Genomic DNA, 22,619 nt, shown 5'->3' on the forward strand with positions numbered 1-22,619 from the left:
GGACAGGATTGCACTCTCCCTGAAGGATTTGGTTCTGAGTCTGAAGGTACTCCTTAAACCATCTCTATCACTGGAAGCTCAGGTGCACTCCATGATTAGGAGTACCTTTTACCAGTTCTGACTGGTATATCAGGTATAGCAGTTCCTGGATAGGGCATAGACTGGATAGTCTGGGCATAGGGATCCATGCATTGGTACCCTCAAGATTGTATTATTGCCATGTGCTCTGTATGGGGCTTCCCTTGAGACTGATCCAGAAATTAGTGCAGAATCTGGTGCTTAGGTTGCTGAGTGGGGCAGCCTAGCGTGAGCATGTTACATCTTGGCTCAGAGAACTAGACTGGGTGCCAATATATTTCCTGGCCAGGTTCAAGATGATGTTATTGACACAGAAGGTTCTAAACAACTTGGAACCAGGCTATCTGAGGAAGTGGTCAGGGTCTCCTGGTTGTTCCTTCGCTTGCACAGGTACATCTGACGGCAACCAGAGGGAGGGCCTGTTACAAGACCAGGAGAGGGGATAACTTTTCCTCCATGTGGACCCGTTCTTTATGTGGGTTCCCCAGGAAAAAAAAATTCTGATAGGCTGCCACCAGTCAGGATGAACCTCCTGATGCACTCTAGACTGTCCAGCTGCTTGGGGAGTTTCTGAGCCCAATTGCCAAGGCCCCCTCCCTTCAGCCCAGCTCTAGGTAAAAAGAAAAATGAAAGGTACTTCAGACTTTCCTTTCCAAAGCCCAGAAACAGAGAGCTTACTAAAACCATTTAAAAATCTTTAAACACTAACAGTAGTTTTGTAACCATGTGATCTCTCACATGGGGAAGAGTTCAGTGAGAAATCCATTTTAAAATAAGGTGGAGTGGGAGAAATCAGGGAAGGCAACAATCACACATATACACAGAATTCCAAGTAAAAATGTAAAACGTTAGTCTAACTTACCTAATCACTTTACTTGAGTAGAGTCTTGGGTCTAAGAGCGTATGTGAAGTTTATTATAGAAAGGATGGTCTGAGAGAGCGAGCACGTGGATCTGGCTTCCAGTTAGATGGTATATGGGAAGCTTTAGCAGGAGTGAGTCTTTCGTTTTATGAGGATCTCAGGTCCCAGCCCCTTAGCAGAGACTGATGGTTAGTCAGTCCAGTAACACAATAGCCTCCATTTGTGACAGTGGTCTATGGACCATTTACGACAGCTGTTTGTGCAGATGGACGTTTATGAACAAGGATGAGCTGACATTTCCCCGCAAAATGGCGGCTCAGCAAGGAAGTGGGTGGCTACTCACTGCTAGGCAGGTGTTCGCAAACCGCCCAGCTCAGCACATTGCACAACAAACAGGGCCAGCTGGCTGGTGAGGGTTTGGCAAGTGCCGCACAGCCTGGACCCTGCTGAGTTCACCCATCCCTAGTCACAGGGCTGTTTCTGTTGTGGTACCACAGCTTTGGAATTCTCTCCCCACTGCAGTGCAACAGGCACCATCCTTGATGGTGTTTTGCCACTTGTTAAAAATTCAACTGTTTACTTTGGCATTTGTTGATTTTAATACTTAGTTTAATAGATAGTTATCTTTTATTTTAATTGTTCAAATAAATTTTGTACACCGCCCTCTCATTGGGTAATGAAGGGTGGCATATAAATATTTTAAATAAATAGGGCCTAAGGTAACGGCTCTTGAACAATTTCTTAAGTGTCTACACTCTGAAACTTTATTTCTTTCATGCCATCCTTTCGCCATATACCTCCAAAGTGAAACTAATGTACACCTGGCAGACTATTGCCTTAGCAGTATCCGGTACTCTGTGATTTAATAGTTATTGCATAAAAGTCTCATTAATATTAATGGGTAAGTATATTGCTTAGAAATGCAAACATTTTTAGGGTGCAGTTCTGTGCATATTTCCACAGAAAACCGTGCATAGGATTGTCTGGGGAATGTTGGTAGGACTTCTTTCTGTCTAAACATGCATAGAATTGCTCCTTGAGACACTCTGGCCAGATATTTCTACTTCCCTTTAAGATAGTGTATTGTACATGAGAAGGACTTCACACTATAGACATGCAATTACTTTTTTCAATGAGCAATCCAACATCTCTAACAGTATGCACAACAAAACTGTTTTAAATCTCCTGCATGTCTTTTAAAGTGTTGCTCAGGTTCCAGCTAAGCTTCCTCTAATAGTTAAAAGCTTGCCTACTCTTACTTCAGCAGAATCTGAACTAGTAAAAAAAGTAAACCATGGTATGTCAAATTACTTTAATCATATAATGCACCATGTATTCCATGACTGAAGCACAGAAATTGATACTGGGTGAAGAAGCAAAGATCCTTGGCATTTTAACTTTCATTCTAAATGAAGGCAGGTTTCAAGTTCTTGTGAAGAATGGCTTGAAATTGTGAAATCCCAGTGGTTGGAGGAAGAGTGAGAGCACAATTCCCAATGGTCAAGAAGAGCAGGGGGCGGTGTTGGTGCATTACACAACTCTTTGTCCCTCCTTATGTTGAGTAGAAGCAAGACAAATTATGCGAAATAAACCAGTATATCTTAGTTTACTGAATACATAGTGTTTCAGAATCCAGCTTTTTTTGGCGCAGAATTTCAGTGAACTTGGCACAGAAGCTTTGGCACAGTATCTGTTACAGTGAATGTCCAAAAAGTGGTGAATGGTGGCAATCCATGAATGTTGTGAATGTCCCCCAATGGATATATAGTTCTCAAATTGATATATAGAGAAGGCGGAGAAAAACCTTCAAGGAGTTTGTATATAAGGAGAGAGAGGGAGGGAGGACCATAGGCAGCTAACTTTGCTCTAAGAATAGGATTGCAATCATCAACCCACCTACCTGGCAGTAAGTCCCACTGAATGTAATGGGCCTTACTTCTGGGTAAATATGAACTGCACAGTTGTTGCATTAACAGTACACAAAAATGTCCCAGAGGCATGGGCATCTGCTCATAGAGGCAAAGGGGTGCAACTACCCCCCCCATTCTAGTCATCATATCTTTCTGAGAGCAGCAACAACAGCTGCTCTTGCTGTGCCTGCCCCATCCACCTCTACTTTCAGTTTCCAGCTGTATTGGCAAGGCCAGGCCAGGACAGGAGGTTGGTCAAACATGGGAGTGGGGGATACCCTTGACTTTAACTGGCGGGTGGTTCACAACAATGCAGGCGGCAGCAGCAGGGCCAGGCTCCTCCACTTCAAAGTAGCTCAATTTAGAGAGTGGCCAACAGCACCTCATGTTGCACACACCTGTCCCATCTGTCTCTACTCTCCATTTCCCTGAAAGACAGGCAAGCAAGGCCCAGCCAGGAGAGATCAGTAAATTAAACCTGGGTGTGGAGAATGGGATTCCATTGAGCTCAGTGGAGACTGGCTGCAATGCAAATGGTAGAATGTGGACCTTGAAAGGGCGGTGAGGCCAGCCTTCTGGCTGGACCAGTAAGGCAGTGCTGTGGCCTGTTAGGCCTTCGGTGTGGACAGCTGGAGGAGCACCTGTGTCATAAAGCAAATGGACCATAGTATGATGGACTCCTTATTGCTGCTCAGTCACCAGATCTACCAGAAATGGTAGACTTGTTCTCTGATGCTATCAGGGCTTTTTAAAAATGTGCAACCATACACAAAATGTACATTTCAAGGAAGAATATGCAGTTCCAAAAGAACATTGCTGTGTGCAGAATCCAACACTGCCCAGCCACTAGTGGAACTGACTGCTGATTCTGGTCTGTGCCTGGCCAGCCCGGCCATTTCTGGTCTGCAAGCAGCCCCTACTGCTTGCAGAACCGCAATTTAGCATTTCATGAGGGAAGCCCCAAAACAAGTGGAAATGCTAGTTTATGGAAGGCCAACCTGCCCCCTTCCAGAAATGAATGTCTCTGCTTTGTTCTCTCCTGAAGCATTAAATCGCAGTTCCGCAAGCGGTAAGGGCTGCTTGCGTACAGGAAGTGGCGGGGCTGGCCGCATGCGGACCAGAATCAGTGGCCAACTCTGCTAGCGGCTGGGCAGCATTGGATTCTGCTCTGTGGTTCAAAATTCAAGCCATGCAAAAATTGTGTTAGTTGATGTAAAAAGTGCCTGGTTACTTTTCACATTATGTGAGTCGTCAAGGCTCCTCTAGAACCCTAAAAACTGATCAAACATACTCATTTCTCCTCCCACTCCTAAAGACACTCCCCACAGACTCCACTGCTATTCTCTAGTGCTGCCTTCCCCAACCTGGTGCTCTTCAGATGTTTCGGACATCAACAGCAATCAGGCCCAGCCAGCATGGCCAATGGACTGGAATGCTGGGGTTGTAGTCTGTGACAAACCCCTACTTCTGATACACATCCACAGTCCCCTCTAGAGCATCCGATCAGTTGGCACCCTATTGGGCAACCTGAACAGCTTTATCTAGCCTTATCTCACTTCTTTGTCTTCCAAAATGCAAACAAAACCTTTATCCCTTTTCTTGAATAGGTTGACTGGTTCCAGCCACCTTGGGCTTTTGAGTTGGAAGTTACTGTCATTAAGAACTGAGTGATTAATTATAAGATATGGCATCGCTAGTATTAAACTTTAAGTTGTTTTTAAATTATAAAATCCCACGTCTTGTTCATCTTTCTGCGCTACCAATAGTTCATATTTCCTGGGTACTTCTCTTGGTTGGGTAAAGGGAACCTAAGTCGTATCGGGTGTCTCTTTAACCTGGTGAATTTAAGGGCTGAAACTTGTGGGAAGTAGATGGAACTGAGAGAGAGTTAGTCACACTCTCTTCAGAACATCCTCTCTGCAGTAAACTCAGCATATGCTCTAGGTCCCAAGACTGCTTTTTTTACTCTTGCTCCTAAGTGTGTGCGTATTTTTATTCCTCACTCCAAATAAAGTTTTGCTGGAGTTTGTGATGCTTCTTCAGTATAAACTCTTCTGCTTTTGTGCTGTTCAGATCCCAGTATCCTCTACTACTTTGTGTAGACTTCTACATGTTGTGGAATGTGATGCTAAGCAACAAAAGAGCACACACAAGGAAAATGCACACCAAAAAATTCCTGTGGACACCCATGCCCAGAGGTTGTGCTAACACTATAAAATTATGCCCCTTCGCTTCCTTGGGCATAAGTCTCACGAAACGCTGTGATATTTCTGAATAACTAACTTGCACGCTGCACAGTTGCAGTCCTATGTGTGCTTCTCAGGGAGTAAGCCCCGTTCAGTTCAATGGACCTTCTGAGCAAAGACGTTTATGATTAGAGTATAGGACTTTAATGGCCATGGCTTATTCAGAAATAAATCTAACTGATTTAATGTCAGATAATCTTCATTCTATTCTTTCTGATATATTCTTCGTCATATTTTTGATACTTTTTTTTTAATGAGCTATTGGCTACCTGGGGAACATATTCCTATTTTTTTATTTATTAAATTTCTTAATTGCCCATCTAGCCAGTCACCCGGCCACTCTGGGCGATGTACAATAATACAACAGTTTAAAACAATAAAATTCCACATTAAAACATCATATTTCTAAAAATACCCTAACCCACCCCAAATGCCTGCCTGAACAACCACATTTTTAATGCGTGGCAGAAGCTCATTAAAGAGGGGGCATAATTGAGTTCCCTAGGGAGGGAGTTCCACAAAGTGGGGGCGATGCAGAGAAGGCCCTCTCCCTCATCCTCACCAGCCTAGCTGTCCTGGCTGATGGGACAGAGAGAAGGCCATCTGAGGCTGATCGGCCTGTGTGGTGTTGCTGGAGGTGCTCCTTGAGATAGGCTGGGCCGCAACAATATAGGGTTTTAAAGGTCAAAACCAACACCTTGTATTTGGCCTGGAAAACAACTGGTAACCAGTGCAACTCCTTCAGCACTGCAGTAATGTGATCACACCGGTGGCTGAGGCAAGCTGCTGAGCCCCAGCTGCAGCTTCCGAACCATCTTCAAGGGTAACCCCATGTAGAGCACGTTACAGTAGTCTAGATGAGAAGAGACCAGGGTCTATACTACTGATGGGAGCAGATGGTCGGGAAGGTAGCAGGGCAGCTGCCATATCAGATGGAGCTGGTACAGCACTGGCTGGCAGGCTCACAGCTGACTCCTGAGCCTCCATGAACAGCTGGGAGTCTAAAATGACCCCCAGGCTGCGGACCTGGTCTTTCAAGGGTAGCCGTACCCCATTCAATGCCAGGTCAACATCCCCCAGCCTCCTCTTGTCTCCCACCAAAAGTACCTCGGTCTTGTCAGGGTTCAGCTTCAGCCTATTCCTCCCCATCCAGCCACTCACCGTCTCCAGACACTTGGACAGGGCTTCTACGGCCAACCTTGGTGAAGATTTGAATGAGAGGTAGAGCTGCGTGTCATCCACATATTGATGACACCGCACCCCAAACCTCCTGATGATAGCCCCAGCGGCTTCACACAGATGTTGTCAACCATTCCTGAAATACACGGAATAGACAGGGATCCCACTCGGCATTTAACGCGCTAACGGACCCTGCCCACAGGGAGCAGCCCGTAGCGCTTCCTCTCAGCCGGTGCGGTGGGCGGGGCACACAGCTTTAACACACTTAAGATGTCCGGCGCGCGCGAGGGGTGGGGTTGCGCGGCGCCATTTTTGGAAGGTCTACGGCTTCCCTTAGCTTAGAACATATCGCGAGGTTTCCTGAAGTGGCTCCCGCCCTACCGCGCGCCGCCGCCGCCGCCGCTCCTCTCTTCCTCACTCCACCCCCTCCCCGGTGCCTGTGTGTCAGTTGTTGGCCGGTAATGGCGCCGGCTTGGCGGCGGCGTTGCTGCTGAAGCGACTTCTCGGCCCGCCGCTCCGTCTCGTCTCAGCGCCCTGTCCACCAGCCTTGCGGGATGAGCCGGCAACCTCAGCCGCCGCCGGGAAGGAGGAGGAAAGAACGGAGGCGGCGATAGAACAGGTGAGGCGGCTCGGTTGGTTGGGACCAGTGCTGAGGCCGAGCTTCGAGCGGGGGGCGTTGCGGGGAGGCAAGAGGAGGGGGCTCCTTCCTCGGTCTCGGGAGGCTCTAGCCCGCTTGTGCCCCCCGCCCCCAATAGCCCGCTTCGGCGTTTCAGCCTCTTACTTCCCCCGTGGCTCTTCCACTCGCACCCTTTTTTCCCACTGCGGCTCGACCTGGCTGTCACTCGCTTCTTCCTGGTTTAAAGAGACGGCTCTCCCTTAGGGGTTGGGTGCCCGTTTTAGAAGCGTCGTCCCTTGTTCCAGGCCATTATGGCCCAAGCATACAGCATGTCTTGCTAACGGACTGTCTCCATGATGTTACTGAGTTTAAAACATACAACAAATATAACAACTGATATAAAGACTTTAAAGAAACTCAAAAGAAGAAATACAGGTAGGCTCAAAAGTCTGACTTTTTAACAGTGATTTATTATTAACTGGGATTAGCTTATTAAGCCATTGAGTTACAGAATGTTTTTTTTATTTATGTGTGTGTGCGTGCACACACGTCCAACACAGATATGCATGTGTGTGCACCTGTACTTATGCAGAATAACCAAAAAACAAAAACAAGACAGGTATTTCTCTCCAAGAAACTGACAGGCTAAGGGCACATCCATTCGATTAAAATAGATTTACTTCTGCGTAATCATGTATTTGGATCAGATGGCATATGAGCATTCAACTTGCTGTATATGTGCACATATGAGCCAGGAGCAGGGCATGCCATGTAGCCCTGCCTCCAAACTTGACATATCAGGTAATTCCTCTCATTGGTGTCCATGGGTAGAGTGTGAACACATGAAAGCTGGAACACTGATAGCACAGGGTTCCAGCATCCTGTTTCCCACAGTGGCCAACCAGATGACTCCAGGATGTCCATAAGCAGAATTTGAAGGCAGGGCTGGTGCAAGATGTTTTGCCACCAAAGGTGGGAGGACCCCCCCTTCCCCCATTTTTATTACTGTGTTATTTATTATTACATTTCTATATCGCCCCATAGCTGAAGCTCTCTGGGCGGTGTTAGTGGCAGCTGCACTGGCAATCTTGCCCATCAGTGCCTTCTTTGAAGGGTCCTCACTGTGGGCAAGGTGGCTGCAGAGACTGAGGGTGGTCTCATTCTACCTCATAGGAGAGATGGCCCTGTTAAAGGCAGTAACCCTCCTGCCGTTACTCCTTAGCAAATGGTGTTCAGTAGCATACTGTCTCTGAACATAGAGGTTCTGTTTAGCTGCCATGTTGAATAGCTGCTGATGGACCTGTCCTCCATGCATTTGTCTAATTCCCTTTTAAAGCCACCATTACTTGGAGCATTTAATTCCATAAATTATGTGTTGTGTCTGTGAGTAGTACTTTTTCTTGTCTGTCCTCACTCTACTTTGAATCAGTTTCATTGGATGATTGTGAATTCTAGTATTACAGGAACCTTTATCAAAAGCCTTTTGGAAGTCCAAATAGTCTACTGGATTATCCCATCCATCTATGACTTAGCTCCCTAAGAAAATTCCAATAGATTGGTGAGGAAGGATTTCATTTTCAGAAGCTATCCTGATATTTCCTCAATGAAACTTCTTCTTTATGCTTGATAATTATATCTTTAATTATGCTTTCCATCAGTCTACCAGGAACCAATGTTAGGCTAATTTATTAGTAATTTCCAGATTTTCCCCTCCTGATCCCTGTTCAAAAATTGATATTAACTTGGCTACTTTTGGTCTCCTTATCAGAGGACTGGATTTTAGTAACAAGTTACTCTCCCCCCCCCCCCATTAAATCATTTAACATTTAACAGTTTAACATTTTAAGAACTCTGGATGTATTCCATCTCAACCCAGTTATTTGCTAATTTTTAACTTGTCAATTAAAATTCGCTCCAAACAGAGGCTCATCTTATGATGATGTCCTTTTAATTTTTTGAGGCTTTAAAACATCGATTGAGTTGTTCTTGTCTGCTATTTTATGAGTTCTTGTGGCTTTATTGTTTTCATGATTGTATTGTATTTTTGGTTTTCTTTTTCCGTTGTAAAATATCCTGGAAATGTTTGTTGAAGGATGGCATAGGTCAAACAAACAAAACATAGAATGGCTTCTCCTGTCACCTTTATTTCACCCAGTTTTTGGGTTGCCCTCCTTGACAAAAATGATTCAGTCATGGATATCTGTTGAGCATGTTCTGCAGTGAAGACCCAACATAAAGAATTTATTTAGCTTCTCTGCAGTCTCCTTATCATTTAGCAATCCTTGTATGCGTTCATTATCTAGCAGTTCAACTGGCTGATTTCTTGATTCTGATATATTTCAAGAAGTCTTTACTTTTTGTCACAGGAGCCTTGCTAGTTCATTAAAAGGTTTGGGGTTGAGCACCTCCTCTGCAAAAAGGGGATCATATTTACCTACCCTACAACATTGTTGTAAACTACTCAATCCTACATTTGTTTACTCAGCGATAAGATCCACTGTGGAATCTGCCTGTGAGAGAATGGCCATTTTCTTGTATCACTTTCCAAAGACAAAATATCAAGCATATACATGAGAGAAGATGTAAGGATGGAGACACGTGGCTAATGGGGAAATCTCAGGTGTAGTAGATTGCATGTTGGATATGCCTTAGGGAGACTCTGGTTCAAACCCTGCTCAGCTATAAAACTCCCTGAGTAACATTGGGTTTCAGCCTAAATTACCTCTCAGGATTTTTGTCATGGGATACTTTTTATACACTGCCCTGGAAATCATAGAATTGGCAAAAGTAAAGAAAAGAACAACTCATCAGCAGATTGGTCACTGGAGCACCTTCTCTGGTAAAAGAACAGACTTTGCATTTTAGAACAAGGGAGACAACTTATTTCTATTTACTCCCTTTAGGGTGCACTTCTATGCATGTTTAGACAGTAAAAAGGCCTACAACTCCCAGCATGGGAGTACTTTTTTTCTGTCTAAGTCCTTTTTTCTGTCTAAACAAGTGTAGGATTGCGCCTTTATTCATAATTTTATACATTTCTCATGATTTTTCCGTTTTCTCCCTGTGGTCATCCAATGAAATTAGCAGTAGGCTCAACACAGACCAAAGGGTGTGGCCACAAGATGAGGTGATGGCCAGAAGACAATTGAACTAAACCAGGGGTAGGCAATATGGTGGCCATGGTACCAAAGAAATAGGTTTATGTTGGTGCTGAAAACTGGGTTTAGGGTGTTATAGGCTAATAGCCTGGCATGACAAGAATTGGGATGAATATCCTAAAAGTTTAAGCTATTCAACAGAGACTTTGGGAAAGGGGCCATGTGTTGCATGAATCAGTTTTAGGAAATATCTGTGGTGCTTTTTAAGGACCTTTGTATTTTCATAAACTATGAGTCCAGGCACTTGCTTCATGAATGCAAAAACTTTATTGAAAAGTAGCCTGCTGGGGATCATGTGAACTTTTCACGGCCTTTACTTGTCAGTACTTTGGTCAGGTATTCAGTTTTACTCTCATAGTCTGCATTTGTAGGGACTTATTTGCCGATATAAAATCTTATCACCTTTTTCTCTGTACACAATATTTGAATGCTATGCTTTGTGTTCTGTTCTATGAAGTCTTTGCATAATTCTAAAGAGAGTGGCTCTGATCTGGTTCTGTCTGCTACTGCATCCCATGTTCTTTATCCCAGGGAACTCAATTTTTCTATCGTTTAAAGAAACTAATATGATATACTAATTTGCCTTTATAAAACAGATACTTCCATTCCATACTGGTACAGCAAAATCACAAAGTTGTCTTGAATTTAGTAGCTGTGCAGTGGAGAAACTGACATCTGGAGAATCTCAGTATTGTATTTAAGTGTTGCTTTCAAGGCTGTGAAGAAAGGTCTGAAAATGTATGGACAGTGTGTACATAAATTTCAGGTTACAAAGTTTCTGTGGGCAAATTTAGATACCATCAATGTGAGGATTCTGCCAAAAATGTCAGTCCCTTGTTGAGTTCTCCTCCTTAGCTGTGTAACTCACCTGTGGTGTTTCCACAGTGTCATGTCTAGTTAAGATCTGTGTGTTTAATTTAGTCCTACTTCATAACTACATATGCATTGGTTTAATGGAAACCCCACGTTTCTAATGCTTTTTAACATTGCTGACTACAGGTATTTTTATACTGCAAGGAATCCACTTATTCTCAACACAATCCTATGTAGTAGATTAGGCTGAAAGAAAACAACTGGCCAAGGTGTTGAAACAGTGGCTGGCCCAAGGTCACCCAGTGGGTGCCATGACTGAAGAGTTAGTCTGTATTTGTGCTCCACTTAACCCTTGAATTTGTAAACAGAAGGTTAACGCAGTTATACTATATTATTATTTACTGTGCCTGAACAAGGATGTGAGTCTGGATCTCTCTGGTCCAAGTCCAGCACTATCGCACCACTGATTTTCTGCTAGTTAAACTTTGCTAAGGTGTAACTGATTTACATTAAGTAGTTTTGAGGTTGTAGTGTCTCAGCCTTGCTTTGCAGGGCAAGTGAAAACCATAGTTTGCCAGTTCAAATGCAGTGGTATGTAGTATTTACATTTTAAAGGCATTTGTGTCACATGTACTATGTGTGCTGCCATCTTATTTCCTGAGCAGGATACTTTTCATATAGTGAGAAAAGCTCCTTAATCATAATTTGCTAGGTTCAGGTGCAATGCCTAACTATGGTTAAAGCAAATCACAGTTCCTAAGCCTACTTCAAGTCATAGTTTCATATTTTGGCTTGTGGCTAATCATTAACTATGTAGTTTAGGGTTTTGCATATAATCTTTAAGCATGGTTAAGATAACCAAACCATAGTTAAGTGTTGTCTACATAGGACTAAAGATACGACATAAGTAAAATAGTGGTCTTGTCTGGATGTAACAATAATTATGGTTTATCATTATGGGGACGTGTCTAGGCGATCCACCTTACCTCTTCTCCTCCAGCGCAGATGTGAGGAGATTGGAAGCTGTCATTTATGTTTTCAAATAACCACAATTTAGCACTGTTTCTGAAGCGTAAACTGTGGTTTATCTTAATTATGTTTTCTTTTTTAAAGAAGACAGCTTCATAAACCATAATTTGAAATAGGTTTCTTTGCTTAAATCATGGTTAAGACTAACTGCTGTTTGGGTTTGGATGAAAGACTAAACTACCATATCAAAAGAGGAGGGATGAGTGTGTGAGTGTGAAATTTGCCTAGATTCATTCCAAGAGGACACTCTCTTCTTTGACCAGTACAATGTTTAATAGGGTCCAGGCAGAATGGAAAGATAGTTTGTACTGATTAGCACAACCACTTTGGGGCACTTGATTTTCATATAGGGAAAGACCATAGCTTAGTGATTGAACACCTGGTTTGCATGCAGAAGCTCTCAGGTTCAATCCCCAGCATCTCCAGGTAGGGCTAGGAAGCAATCCTGCTTGAAATCCTGGAGAGTTGTTGCTCGTCAGTACTAGCAACAGTACTTGACAGTACTGGGCTAGTGCTCTGACTCAGTATAAGACAGCTTCCCGTGTTCCTGTGCAATCTAGGCAGAGCAGTGAGTGTTACAAGTATACAAAACAGAGACCTTGTTCAGATGTCACAGCAGCGTCTGGCGGCAAATCATGGGTTAATTAACCCACAATTTGTAGAGATTTGCACTGTGTCTGAGCCATGTGCAAGCCGCTTCCTTTTTGTATTAACTGAATGCCGCCTTGAAGGATTGTTTCCAAGATGTCTAAACAGGGGTACTTGGGGTTGTTCTGGGTTAAACAACCCCAAGGTTTTTTTTTAATTTTGAGTTTCAACAAAACAAACAAAAAACGGACCCCCTCCCCAATCACAAGTGTCACTACATGCTTTAAAGGTCTCAGTTGAAATATTAAAACATTCTAAAAGAAAGAAAAAGGAATAGATTACACATAAACTTCAGTAAAAGCAAACCAGGTATCCAACTATAAGTCCATTCACAAGTGGCACATATATAGCACTCTTTCAAGTGTTGTGAGTGTTGTTAGGTCTTCAATCCATTGCATTATAGGCAATGAGCTTTTATCCTTCCAGTATTGTAGTATCAGTCTTTTAGCAGCCAAGAGGGCATGAAATATCCATTTTAAAGATTTACGAGAACATGTACATTGGTAAATATTAAAGAGCTTTCCAATACAAAGTTTATCCATATAAGTTCCTCCCTAAAGGAGGCAACTATTGGGCATTTCCAAAACATATGAATAAAAGAAGCATGAACTGTATTACCAACTCTAACAAATAGCTGAGGTAGACAGATCTTTATTAAAGAAACGTTGTGGCATCCAATAGACCCCAGCCAAAAGTTTTTGCTGAATAAGATGTAACCAGAGGTCCATAGACATATCAGATACAGACGCCATAATGCAAGTCCATTGATTAGGCAAAATAGGGCATTTCAATTCCCTGTTCCATTCCTGCTGAAGACCCTGTGTATCGCATTTATTCACTGGTAATAACTATTTATAAACATGAATATACCTGATCGATATACCTGATCACCTTCAATAAGTGTTTCCAGTAGTGAAGGGGACTCTGAGGCAGTACAAACAAATGTTGCAATTGCAAATACTGCCATTCAGCTGTAGCAGGCAAATCAAATGTATTTTGCAAAGCTGATGGCAAAAACTTATCATCAACACCCAATAATTGATCCAGGATAAAAATCATTTTATTCATCCAGGTCTGTCACAAAAACATTTTCTTTCCAATTTTTAAATCTGGATTCCCCCATAAAGTCAATTTGACATAGGAAAATGGGTCAAACTATTTTGGCTTGACATTATACACCACGTTTCTCTGACTGCCGAGATCGTTAGAAGAGCTGTGTTCACCATAATATGCTGAGAACCTAATGCCATCCATTTGAAGAGAGGCTCCAGACAGGAAGATTCTGAAACTGACCAAGGTGGAATATCATATCTAAGTGGAAAAGACCAAAATTTAGTACAGGACAGCAGATAAGCACAAGATCCAGAAAGCAAAACCCACCTTCTTTAATTGAGTTAATCATAACTTGTTCTTATCCATTCCCCTATTTGGTTTAGTATGTAGGACTCTTGTTTTCATATTGCATCAAGCATTTATTTGGGCACAGCAGGCCTGAAGCTACCATTGAACTTCTAAGAAATGGAGTCTCTCCAAATGTTGGCTAGCAGTGTGATAATATGATCCATACTGTTAAGATTTATTAGCATGGCCTGGATTTTTGTTAAAAAAAAGTCAAAAAATCTCATTAAAAGGCAGGGAATTGAGCTTTTAAAATGCAAGCTTTTATGTTTATGATTGTATGTACATATTGCATTACACAAAATCAGAATATTGGTCCATCTAGCCCAGTACTGTCTGTTGCAGCCTTCTCCAACCTGGTGCAGTCCAGATGTGTTAGACTAAAACTCCCATCATCCTCAATCAGCGTGGCCAGTAGGTATGCTGCTAAGGATGATGGAAGTTATAGTTCCCAACAAGAAAAACACACAAGGTGCAAGGAACCTTACAGAACTGCAATTCACAAATATTATATGAAAAGAGTAGAATTTCTATTAATTTGAAGAGATGTATATATGCAGTTAACACACAGTCATTTATGTATGCTTATATTAAGGTCTGAGGCCTACAGAGGCAAAGAGAAAAATGGTCAGGTGTAGAGGCCTGGAGTTTTCTGTTGTGAGGGGGTAACCCTGAGAAGAGTAGTTTCATTTCTCCAATTGTCAGTTTAATTTCTCCACTTAAGTTTCATTTCTTCAGGTTTGAAGCAGTACTTTCAGTTTTGAGGGAGGAGGGTATACAAAGAGAGCGAGAGAGCCGGTAAGAGCAGAGACAGCCAGAGTCTGAAGAGTGAGCAGGAAGAAGCAGCCTAGAAAAGTCTAAGGACAACTAGGGTAAAGGAATTTGCGTTTTGCAACTTAGATTTTATTTTAAGGCCTTTTGTATTACTCAGCTCTATTATGTAAATAACTTTAGTTGTAATTTGCTAGCTTTAAATCTCCTAATAAACTGTTGTGGTTTAAAGCCATTATTTTTGCACAATGCACCACAGATGACCATAACAAATAAAGAACTGGGGATATAAACCCCACAATAATATAATATAATTATGTAATATACTCATATAATATATAAGTTCATTCTGTGAAGTATGCCACTAATAGAACAAATATCTAGGTTTCTAGTTGAAGTTTATCCATAAAATAGGTTTCAAATTATAGCCATGTCCATAAGCTTTTTGTCCCATATATATTTATGTCCCATGCAGTATCAATTTGCATATATATCCAAAAAGTTTGAAAGTTTTACTTTTGGGTTATTAATATTGTTAGTATTAGGTCAGTGATGGATATAAAATGAATTTTCCAAGACAGCATCGTTAACATTTTCTATGTTTATTTATTTGCTGCATTTTTAAATTGCCCAATAACTGAAGTTCTCTGGGCAGTGTACATTCATTAAAAACATACAACACAACATTAAAACAAAGAGTAATTTTCTAGTGAACCACTTGCACATATATTTAAAGAGATGTTACAGGATTTCATATTACATTGGGAACATGCATACTCCTTGTTTTGTGTTTATGTACTTGCAATTTAAATTTGTCATTCGATTTTATCGGGATCTTACAGTTACTACTGGGAATGTTCTTTTGTTTGTTTGTAAGTGAAAAGGATAAAAATTAAAAACTCAAAAGCTGTGATTTTTAATACTCTGTTCTAAGCTGTAATTTTAACAGGAGTAGATGTGTGGGGGATCTGTATCAGGAAATGTTTAGGCATTATCACTGTGTGTTCATGACAACTTTGATGCTTTTATTCCAAAGTCCACAATTTGGTCAAAAATCCCAATTTACCCATGCTGGCATAAGGCACTTCGTGGTGTGCACAGGCCCAGTTCCTCATTTATTTCTACATACTTTGGCTTTTATTGATATGGGGCACCATTGATTTGACAATGTTTGAGTCCAAAAAAAGTGCTGGGCCAGATGTGATTCAATGCCATTTGGTAGATGACACTCTCTTGGAAGGTATGGACGTATACTTTGGGGTGGCCCAAAGCATATTGTGAGGTTCACAGCCCTACTTCCTTATTCTTTTCTACATATTTTGGCTATCATTGGCGTGCACACCCACATCTTGAAGGAGACAGTCCCTCAGTCATGGAGATATATGATATAGGGAAGTCCAATGCTTACTTTTGGGTGCAGGGGCATAAACTTTAGGTCCTTATTCAGTTTACTGACTGAGCTCTGTTTCAAACATTATTGTGAATAAGGAACTGGGAACTAGTAACCAACTTCATTGTTGTGTAGATGGTATTTTGGTGTTGAATCTGCTAAAAATTTCACAAGTTTTAATGATAAAGAAACTCTTTTCTTTACATATGGTCATGATTTTGTGTACCCTCTTTTCCTTTCTCTGTTTTAAAAATAAACACAAACCAACCAAAAATAAAAATAATGAAGATGCCACGGATGCAAACCACCTTAGGCTGGGATATGACCTGGTTGAAAACTAATGTATTAAACAACTTGAAGAGTTAGAATAGCCTTCCCCAACTCAGCACCCTCCAGATATGTTGGACTACAACTGCTGTCATCCCCACCCAGCAGAGATGGGTGTGCTGGCTGATGATGGTGGTAATCATAGTCCAACACATCTGAAGGGCACCAGGTTAGGGAGGGCTGTATTAGAGGATCTTTAGCACCTCTGGCTTTCTTCCAGCTAACTGAAATCAACTCTTGTTCCTTCTTTTGACTTGTGAAAGCAGTATGTTTAAAACTTAGATCTTCTTTTAAACTTAGATTGTCTACAAGATCTATGTGTATTTTAAGCTGTGATTTTTAATACTCTATTCTAAGCTGTAATTTTAATATTGTTATATGTAAACTGCTTAGAGATTTTATTATATTAAGTGGTATATAAGTATTAATAAACAAATAAATACATAAAATAGTAAATGGAGGTGGGGAGCATCAATTTTAACAGCAAAATGGTCATATCAGTGAGAAGATTATCATAGCATTTACCTGTGTGCAGCCCATCTCCCCAGTTTTTTTGTACTTTTTCCACCTAGGCTTGCTTCCAGGGTTGGGATAGACCTCTGCTTGAGACCTTGGAGAACTACTGTAAGCGTTAGGTAGACAGTAGTCTTGACTTCATACAAGACAGTTTCATGTGTCAAGATTTTTCAAACAGCCTCCTTCATACTTAGGGCTGGCAAATTTCTGAGAAAAACTGGGTTTAGGACAGGGTGCTAGTAATCAGTTATTTTTACTATGCTTTCCTCATCATTTACTGGACCTATGTGAAAAACTACATTTGATATGTTGGTGGACCAGCAGATTCATGTTGCATGACACATTTCCATTTATGTGTCAGACTTCTCATCCATCTTCACCACCACCTGCCCCAGTAGCATGCCCACATTATACGTGGGGTGGGGTGGGGGAAATTGTCAATTTAAGTTTTTCCTTTTTGCAGTTCACCTCCAAACTCCCTTTTCATTGGAATTATAGACAATAGTGTTGGATACTGGGGCAGCAGAGTAGGACAAGCCCTTCTTGAATCTTTTTTTCTTGCCTTTAAGTCATCTTTCTTGACACTTCCTAGTTTTCTGCCATTTCAAAAACAGTTCCTTACCAGGCTGCTCTTGAATGAACAACAGATAGCTGTTATCTACATGAGAATATATTAGTGTAATGCTTATTGCTAGAGATCTACCAGACCAATTTTTGTTCTTTTTTTAAAAAAAACTGAAGCTTGAGCAGTGTAGATGTGCAGAAAACATTGAAAGTTTGAAAAAGCTCAAAGCTTGAGCTTTAACAGCAAAACAGTATGTTTATTGGTTCCACGCCAAACAGTCTCCTATTGCTCTACAGTTCAGTGGCAGTTTATTTGCTCCACACCAAACAGGGCCTGATCCTACATCACATGTTTTCAACCTGAAACATAAAGAAATATTAAATGCAACATATCTTCATCCAGTCATTCTCAGACTATTAGCACTTGTGACGACATGAGATTTACACTAGTACTCTAAGAACTTAAGAAGACCTATACTGTATCAGACCAAAGGCCAGTCAAGTCCAGCACTCTGCTCACACAGCAGCCTACCAGCTCTCTGTAGGAATCCCAGACAGGACATGAATGCACCCTCTTGCTCACGTTCCCCAGAAACTGGTATACTGAAACATTACCTCTGATATTGGAGGTAATATATAGCCATCATGACTAGCAGCCACTGATAGCCTTATCTTCCATGAATTTGTCTAATCTCCTTTTAAAGCTGTCCAAGTAGGTGGCCATCACTACATCTTATGGTACCAAATCCTGTAATTTGACTATGCACTGTGTGAAGAAGTACTTCTTTTTGCCTATCCTGAATCTCCCACCTTTCTGCTCAGTTGGGTGAACTTGGGTATTATATGAAAAGGAGAAAAAAAAATTCTGCCTTTCCACTTTCTCCACATCATGCATAATTTCATACACCTCTATCATGTCCCCCCTCACCTTTTTTCTAAGCTACAAAGCCTCAAATGTTGAAACCATTCCTCATAGGACAGTTGCTCCAGCCATTTGATCATTTTGGTTGCCCTTTCCTGCACAGTTTCCAGCTCAGCTTTGTGTTTTAAGCTTGGGACCCAGGTTAATTTGAAAGGAGATAATAGATGATGTTTGAGATCTGCTGAATTCTCCAGAAGTAGCTCCTGCCTATGCTGCATTGCGTCAGTTTCTCCCCATTTATAACGTGTCTGCCTTTGCTGAATTGAGCTTTGTGGACTACTTTTTTTTTTTTTTTTACAGTTAACTCAGTTTGATGTTTATTTTGTAAAACTCTTGTCCCCTCAATATCTATCAAAGAAGACCGATCAACATAGTCATATATTGTCTGCATTTTAGGGTTAGACTCTAATCTGACCCCTTAGGAGTTCCCCATCTGGCCTGCAAGCTTCTTCCACAGGCCCTTCCCCTTTTCCCTCCAGCCTTGTGCAGGAAACCCAGCTCTGGGACATGAGCTGGGAGTTCCCTGCTGAGTGCTGAAGAAACAGCTGTTCTTCAGCACAATGCAAGGAAACCCATCAGTGATCAGAGATAAGAGGGGATTTAAAGGCATTTAAATACTCTTTAAATACCATTAACGTTTAAAGGTATTTCAACCAGTCCTGTAAGGAGAAGGTGTGGAAACCAGAGGCTTGTGTTTTAAAAGGCCGTTTATGTGATTTACTTCTGTGCTCCGTTTCTGGGCCTTAATTCTGAATAGACATACCTTGGCCACATTTGGATGTCACTTTAAGCCATGGTGGTTTATAAGCTACTCACAATAGTTTATAAGCCACTGTGTCCATCACATGATTGGGCAAATAAGCCACTGTGGGTAGCTTATTTTCCCCCCTCCCTCACGCTCAGTCCTCCAACATGCATCCCAGGGGACCTGACAGCAGACCCGACTTGTCTGCCACTAAAAACTTCGGGTCCCCTTTTTTTAATGTTCCCAGCCTTGTTGCTGCGGGAAATGGGGCTTGGGTAAAAAAAGAAAGATCCAGAAATCGGGGGTGAGGCAAAATCCACCCCCCACGAAGGACTGTGGGGGCAACACAGTCCTTGGGGGGGGGGCTTTTCCCCTCCACCCCCAATTTTCGGGAGGAGAACTTTGAAAATCTAATGTAAGTGAATGGAGTTCGTTGCTTCGTTCACTTACATTAGATTTTCAAAGTTCTCGTGAAAATGGGGGGTGGGGGAAGCGAAATCCAACCTGCTGCCAAGGACTGTGTTGCCCCCACAGTCCTTGTGTGTGGGGGGTGGATTTTGCCCCCCTACCCCTAATTTTCACTTTTTGGGGGACTTGAAACCCCTTTTGCGCAAAAGTGGTCCCAAATCCAAAGAAACAAAGCAGAAAATCAGGATGGGGCTGGGCAAAATCCACCTTCTGTCAAAGACTGTGGGGCCAAAACAGTCCTTGGTGTGGGGGGGTGGATTTCCCCCTCCCAATTTCCAGATTTTTCTTTAGTTACCCAAGCCCTGTTTTGTGCAAAAATGGGGCTGGGGAAATTAAAAAAAGGTGACCCCACCCGATTGTGACCAGAGCAGGAAGGGGGCATAGGCAGCAGCTTGGGCGTGATCATGAATGGTGATCGCTGCCCGCTGGGCAAGAGCAGGAGGGGTTTCTGCCACTCTTGCCAAGTGGCACACTGGCTGATGCCCTTTAACTATGGTGGAGCGCCAGATGACACAATAAACCAAAGTGGCTTAAATAAACTTTACTGCACACTGTGGCGTATCAGGGTGGCTTATTTGGGCTAAATAAGCCAGCCTGGTAGGGGGAAACTGCTGCCAGATGACATGATAAGCCACAGTGGTTTTATAAGCCACCGTTAGTAGCTTATAAACCACCGTGGCTTACCATGACATGCAAATCCAGTCCTTTAATTAAGGTGTGCTTTTTGTGCATGAAACCTGTTGCACTGGGGCATGTTTCTGGGTAGAGATGCATAGAATTGAGCTGTGCTTTGTATGCTGGGTTGGAAAATGTCCAAGCTGCTAAAAATTACATCTGGTCCCACCTACTCTGTCTTTGTCCCTGTGCCCTTAGCCCCACCCGCTGCTGGAATGTGTCTCCCTCTCCAAGACCCTTCCCAAATTGGAATTTGGGCCTCATGCCAAAAAAGGGTCCCCACCCCTGGATTAGAAGTAGTTTTTCATTTTATTTTCTGATCCATGTATGCTTTCTTTACTGATTGGTGATTTGAATGGTATATGTGGGTAGAATGTTCTAATTTCATATTAGGTTCTAAAATGTAGAGGGATGATTTGGTAGGAAGAGTGTAAATGCTTGAAAAGTGAGTAACCTGTTACCAATTTTGGCATTTTGAAGTATGTTGATTCCTAACGCTTGATTCTATAAATTGTTCATTTGTCATATGCCCAGTAAGTGTGTTAACTGTATAATCAGTGTCACAGAGCACATGTGGAGAGTTTCCTTCCACATAGGCAAAGCTATAAACGTGTAAATGCCCGGTCCTTGAGTTTGTGGTACAATTCACAAGTAAACTTGAAATCTAGTTGCAAGTGACTTTTTTTAGGATAATCATAAAGGTTGTCTTGGAGTAGTGGCATAGTTTTCAAAGAAGATTGCCATGTGAATTGGAGGCTGTGGGATCTGATCTTGCAGTCACTTTTTCTTATAAAAGGGTTTCATTTATGGAGGATAGCTCTATCAGTGGCTGAGCTATCATAGCAAAGTGGAACCTTCATGTATAAAGGCAGCATATCCCTGGCTATCAGATGCAGGGGGGAAGTGGGGGATGCTAAATAAATCTTGGTAGCATGACTCTACTTACAGTCTTTAATTACTGTGTTGAACTTGACTTGAGATAATATATCTTGCAGGTTTAGATCTAGCTTTTTCCACTCATAAAGGTAAAAATTATACATTTTACTCACTGAATACACTTATGTACTTTTATTCACTGACCCCTCAGTGAATGTTTGTGTTTGTGCTATAGGTGAAGTGACAGGATGTGGAGCAACAAACCGAAGGAGATGCCTTTACAAAATCCAAGGTCCTCCCAGAGCAGGGATTCCATCAGAGGTTTGGGTTTATTTTATTACCGCCTAACGTTGTGAAAGCTGTTTTGTCAAGAGTCCCTTTAAAATTTGGCAGCATTTGCTTATGCTGTGCCACTTGCCATACATGAAACAGTGGCTTCCAAATCTGTGTTGGAACACAAATGACTAGTGAATCAGGGAAAGTGGCCAAAATGTTGGCATTCTTTCATTGCTCCCAGCTTCTGTTAATATGCATTCAGATTGCCGCTTGCAAACTTTTCAATGAAGAGTGTTAAAACTGCAGTTATAATAGCCACAAGGAACTGGTATAGCTTTTAATGGAAGTTGCAAGTTGCATGGTCTGTAACAAAAGATCTTCTTTAATCTGTCTGCAGTTATCCTACAACTAGTAGAAAATAAGCTGCTTAAAATATAGGAATCTTAGGTATAATGATTGTCTAGCTGAAGCTAATTATTTTGACTACTTTTTATTAGCATCTTTTTTATAAGCCAATGGTGTTGAGATTGAGGGGCTTATATGCTATCTAATTTTATATGCCATCTAATTTTAAAAATGTGTTTATGCAGTTTTTCTGTGCACTGAGCATCATTGCAGTAAGTTAGAAAAAATATAAGTTTGTCCTGTGCAAATAAAAAGTTAAAGCATGACCTTCTGTGTGATTCCCTGCTCCTGCCAAAAGGATGCACCTGTTCTTCCTTTGAGGTGACAAGGTCAAGTAATTATGCATGCTGAGAAAAAAATAATACTGCAACTATGAAAGTCTAATTTAAAAATGTTATTAAGCCATGCAAAATATTTGTCATGAAGGTGATGGCTGAACTAACAGGAATTTGCTTTGATTTCTTTGTACAGACTTAACCACAGCATGGGATGCTTTTTCACAGACTAAGGCAGCAGTAAGTATTCTTGTAGCATTGAAATATGTGAAAGCCAATAGAAGCCATTTTGGACACAATACTTTTCCGTAGTTCTAAACTTATTAAAAATGAAAATCGAGATTTTGTGTGTGTGAGTGGCTTGGAAATGCTAGAGAGCAGTAAAAGGTTCAGATGCATTCTCTTTCAGTAACATTTTTCCTTTAGCACCTTTAGCCTTAGCACTCTGCTACCAGACAGCATAGAAACAAGA

The 22,619-nt window shown here is 41.8% G+C and overlaps 1 protein-coding gene and 1 long non-coding RNA gene across 6 annotated transcripts in view; one reads left to right on the forward strand and one right to left on the reverse strand.

The window, feature by feature from the left end:
- The window catches only part of LOC146347752 (uncharacterized), a 16,403-nt gene extending 9,889 nt beyond the window's left edge, over positions 1 to 6,514 (reverse strand). The window contains exon 1 of the long non-coding RNA XR_014790410.1: positions 6,258 to 6,514. This is a non-coding gene — a long non-coding RNA (uncharacterized LOC146347752). The remainder of the gene's footprint in view (positions 1 to 6,257) is intronic.
- A 9-nt stretch (positions 6,515 to 6,523) lies between these two features.
- CEP350 (centrosomal protein 350) overlaps positions 6,524 to 22,619 on the forward strand; it is a 116,201-nt gene continuing 100,105 nt past the window's right edge. For 3 of the 5 annotated variants that reach the window (XM_084851267.1, XM_084851263.1, XM_084851264.1), the window contains exons 1-3: positions 6,524 to 6,894; positions 21,427 to 21,512; positions 22,344 to 22,387. In XM_084851267.1, the coding sequence (XP_084707393.1) occupies positions 21,440 to 21,512; positions 22,344 to 22,387 (117 nt within the window). In that variant the 5' untranslated portion in view covers positions 6,524 to 6,894; positions 21,427 to 21,439. The remainder of the gene's footprint in view (positions 6,895 to 21,426; positions 21,513 to 22,343; positions 22,388 to 22,619) is intronic. The other 2 variants (XM_084851265.1, XM_084851266.1) reach the window with 1 other exon arrangement.

The sequence above is a fragment of the Heloderma suspectum genome, chromosome 4 (assembly GCF_057233095.1).
Source record: "Heloderma suspectum isolate Gila_16-S chromosome 4, 16-S_ref, whole genome shotgun sequence".
In the NCBI taxonomy this organism is placed as follows: Eukaryota; Metazoa; Chordata; class Lepidosauria; order Squamata; family Helodermatidae; genus Heloderma; species Heloderma suspectum.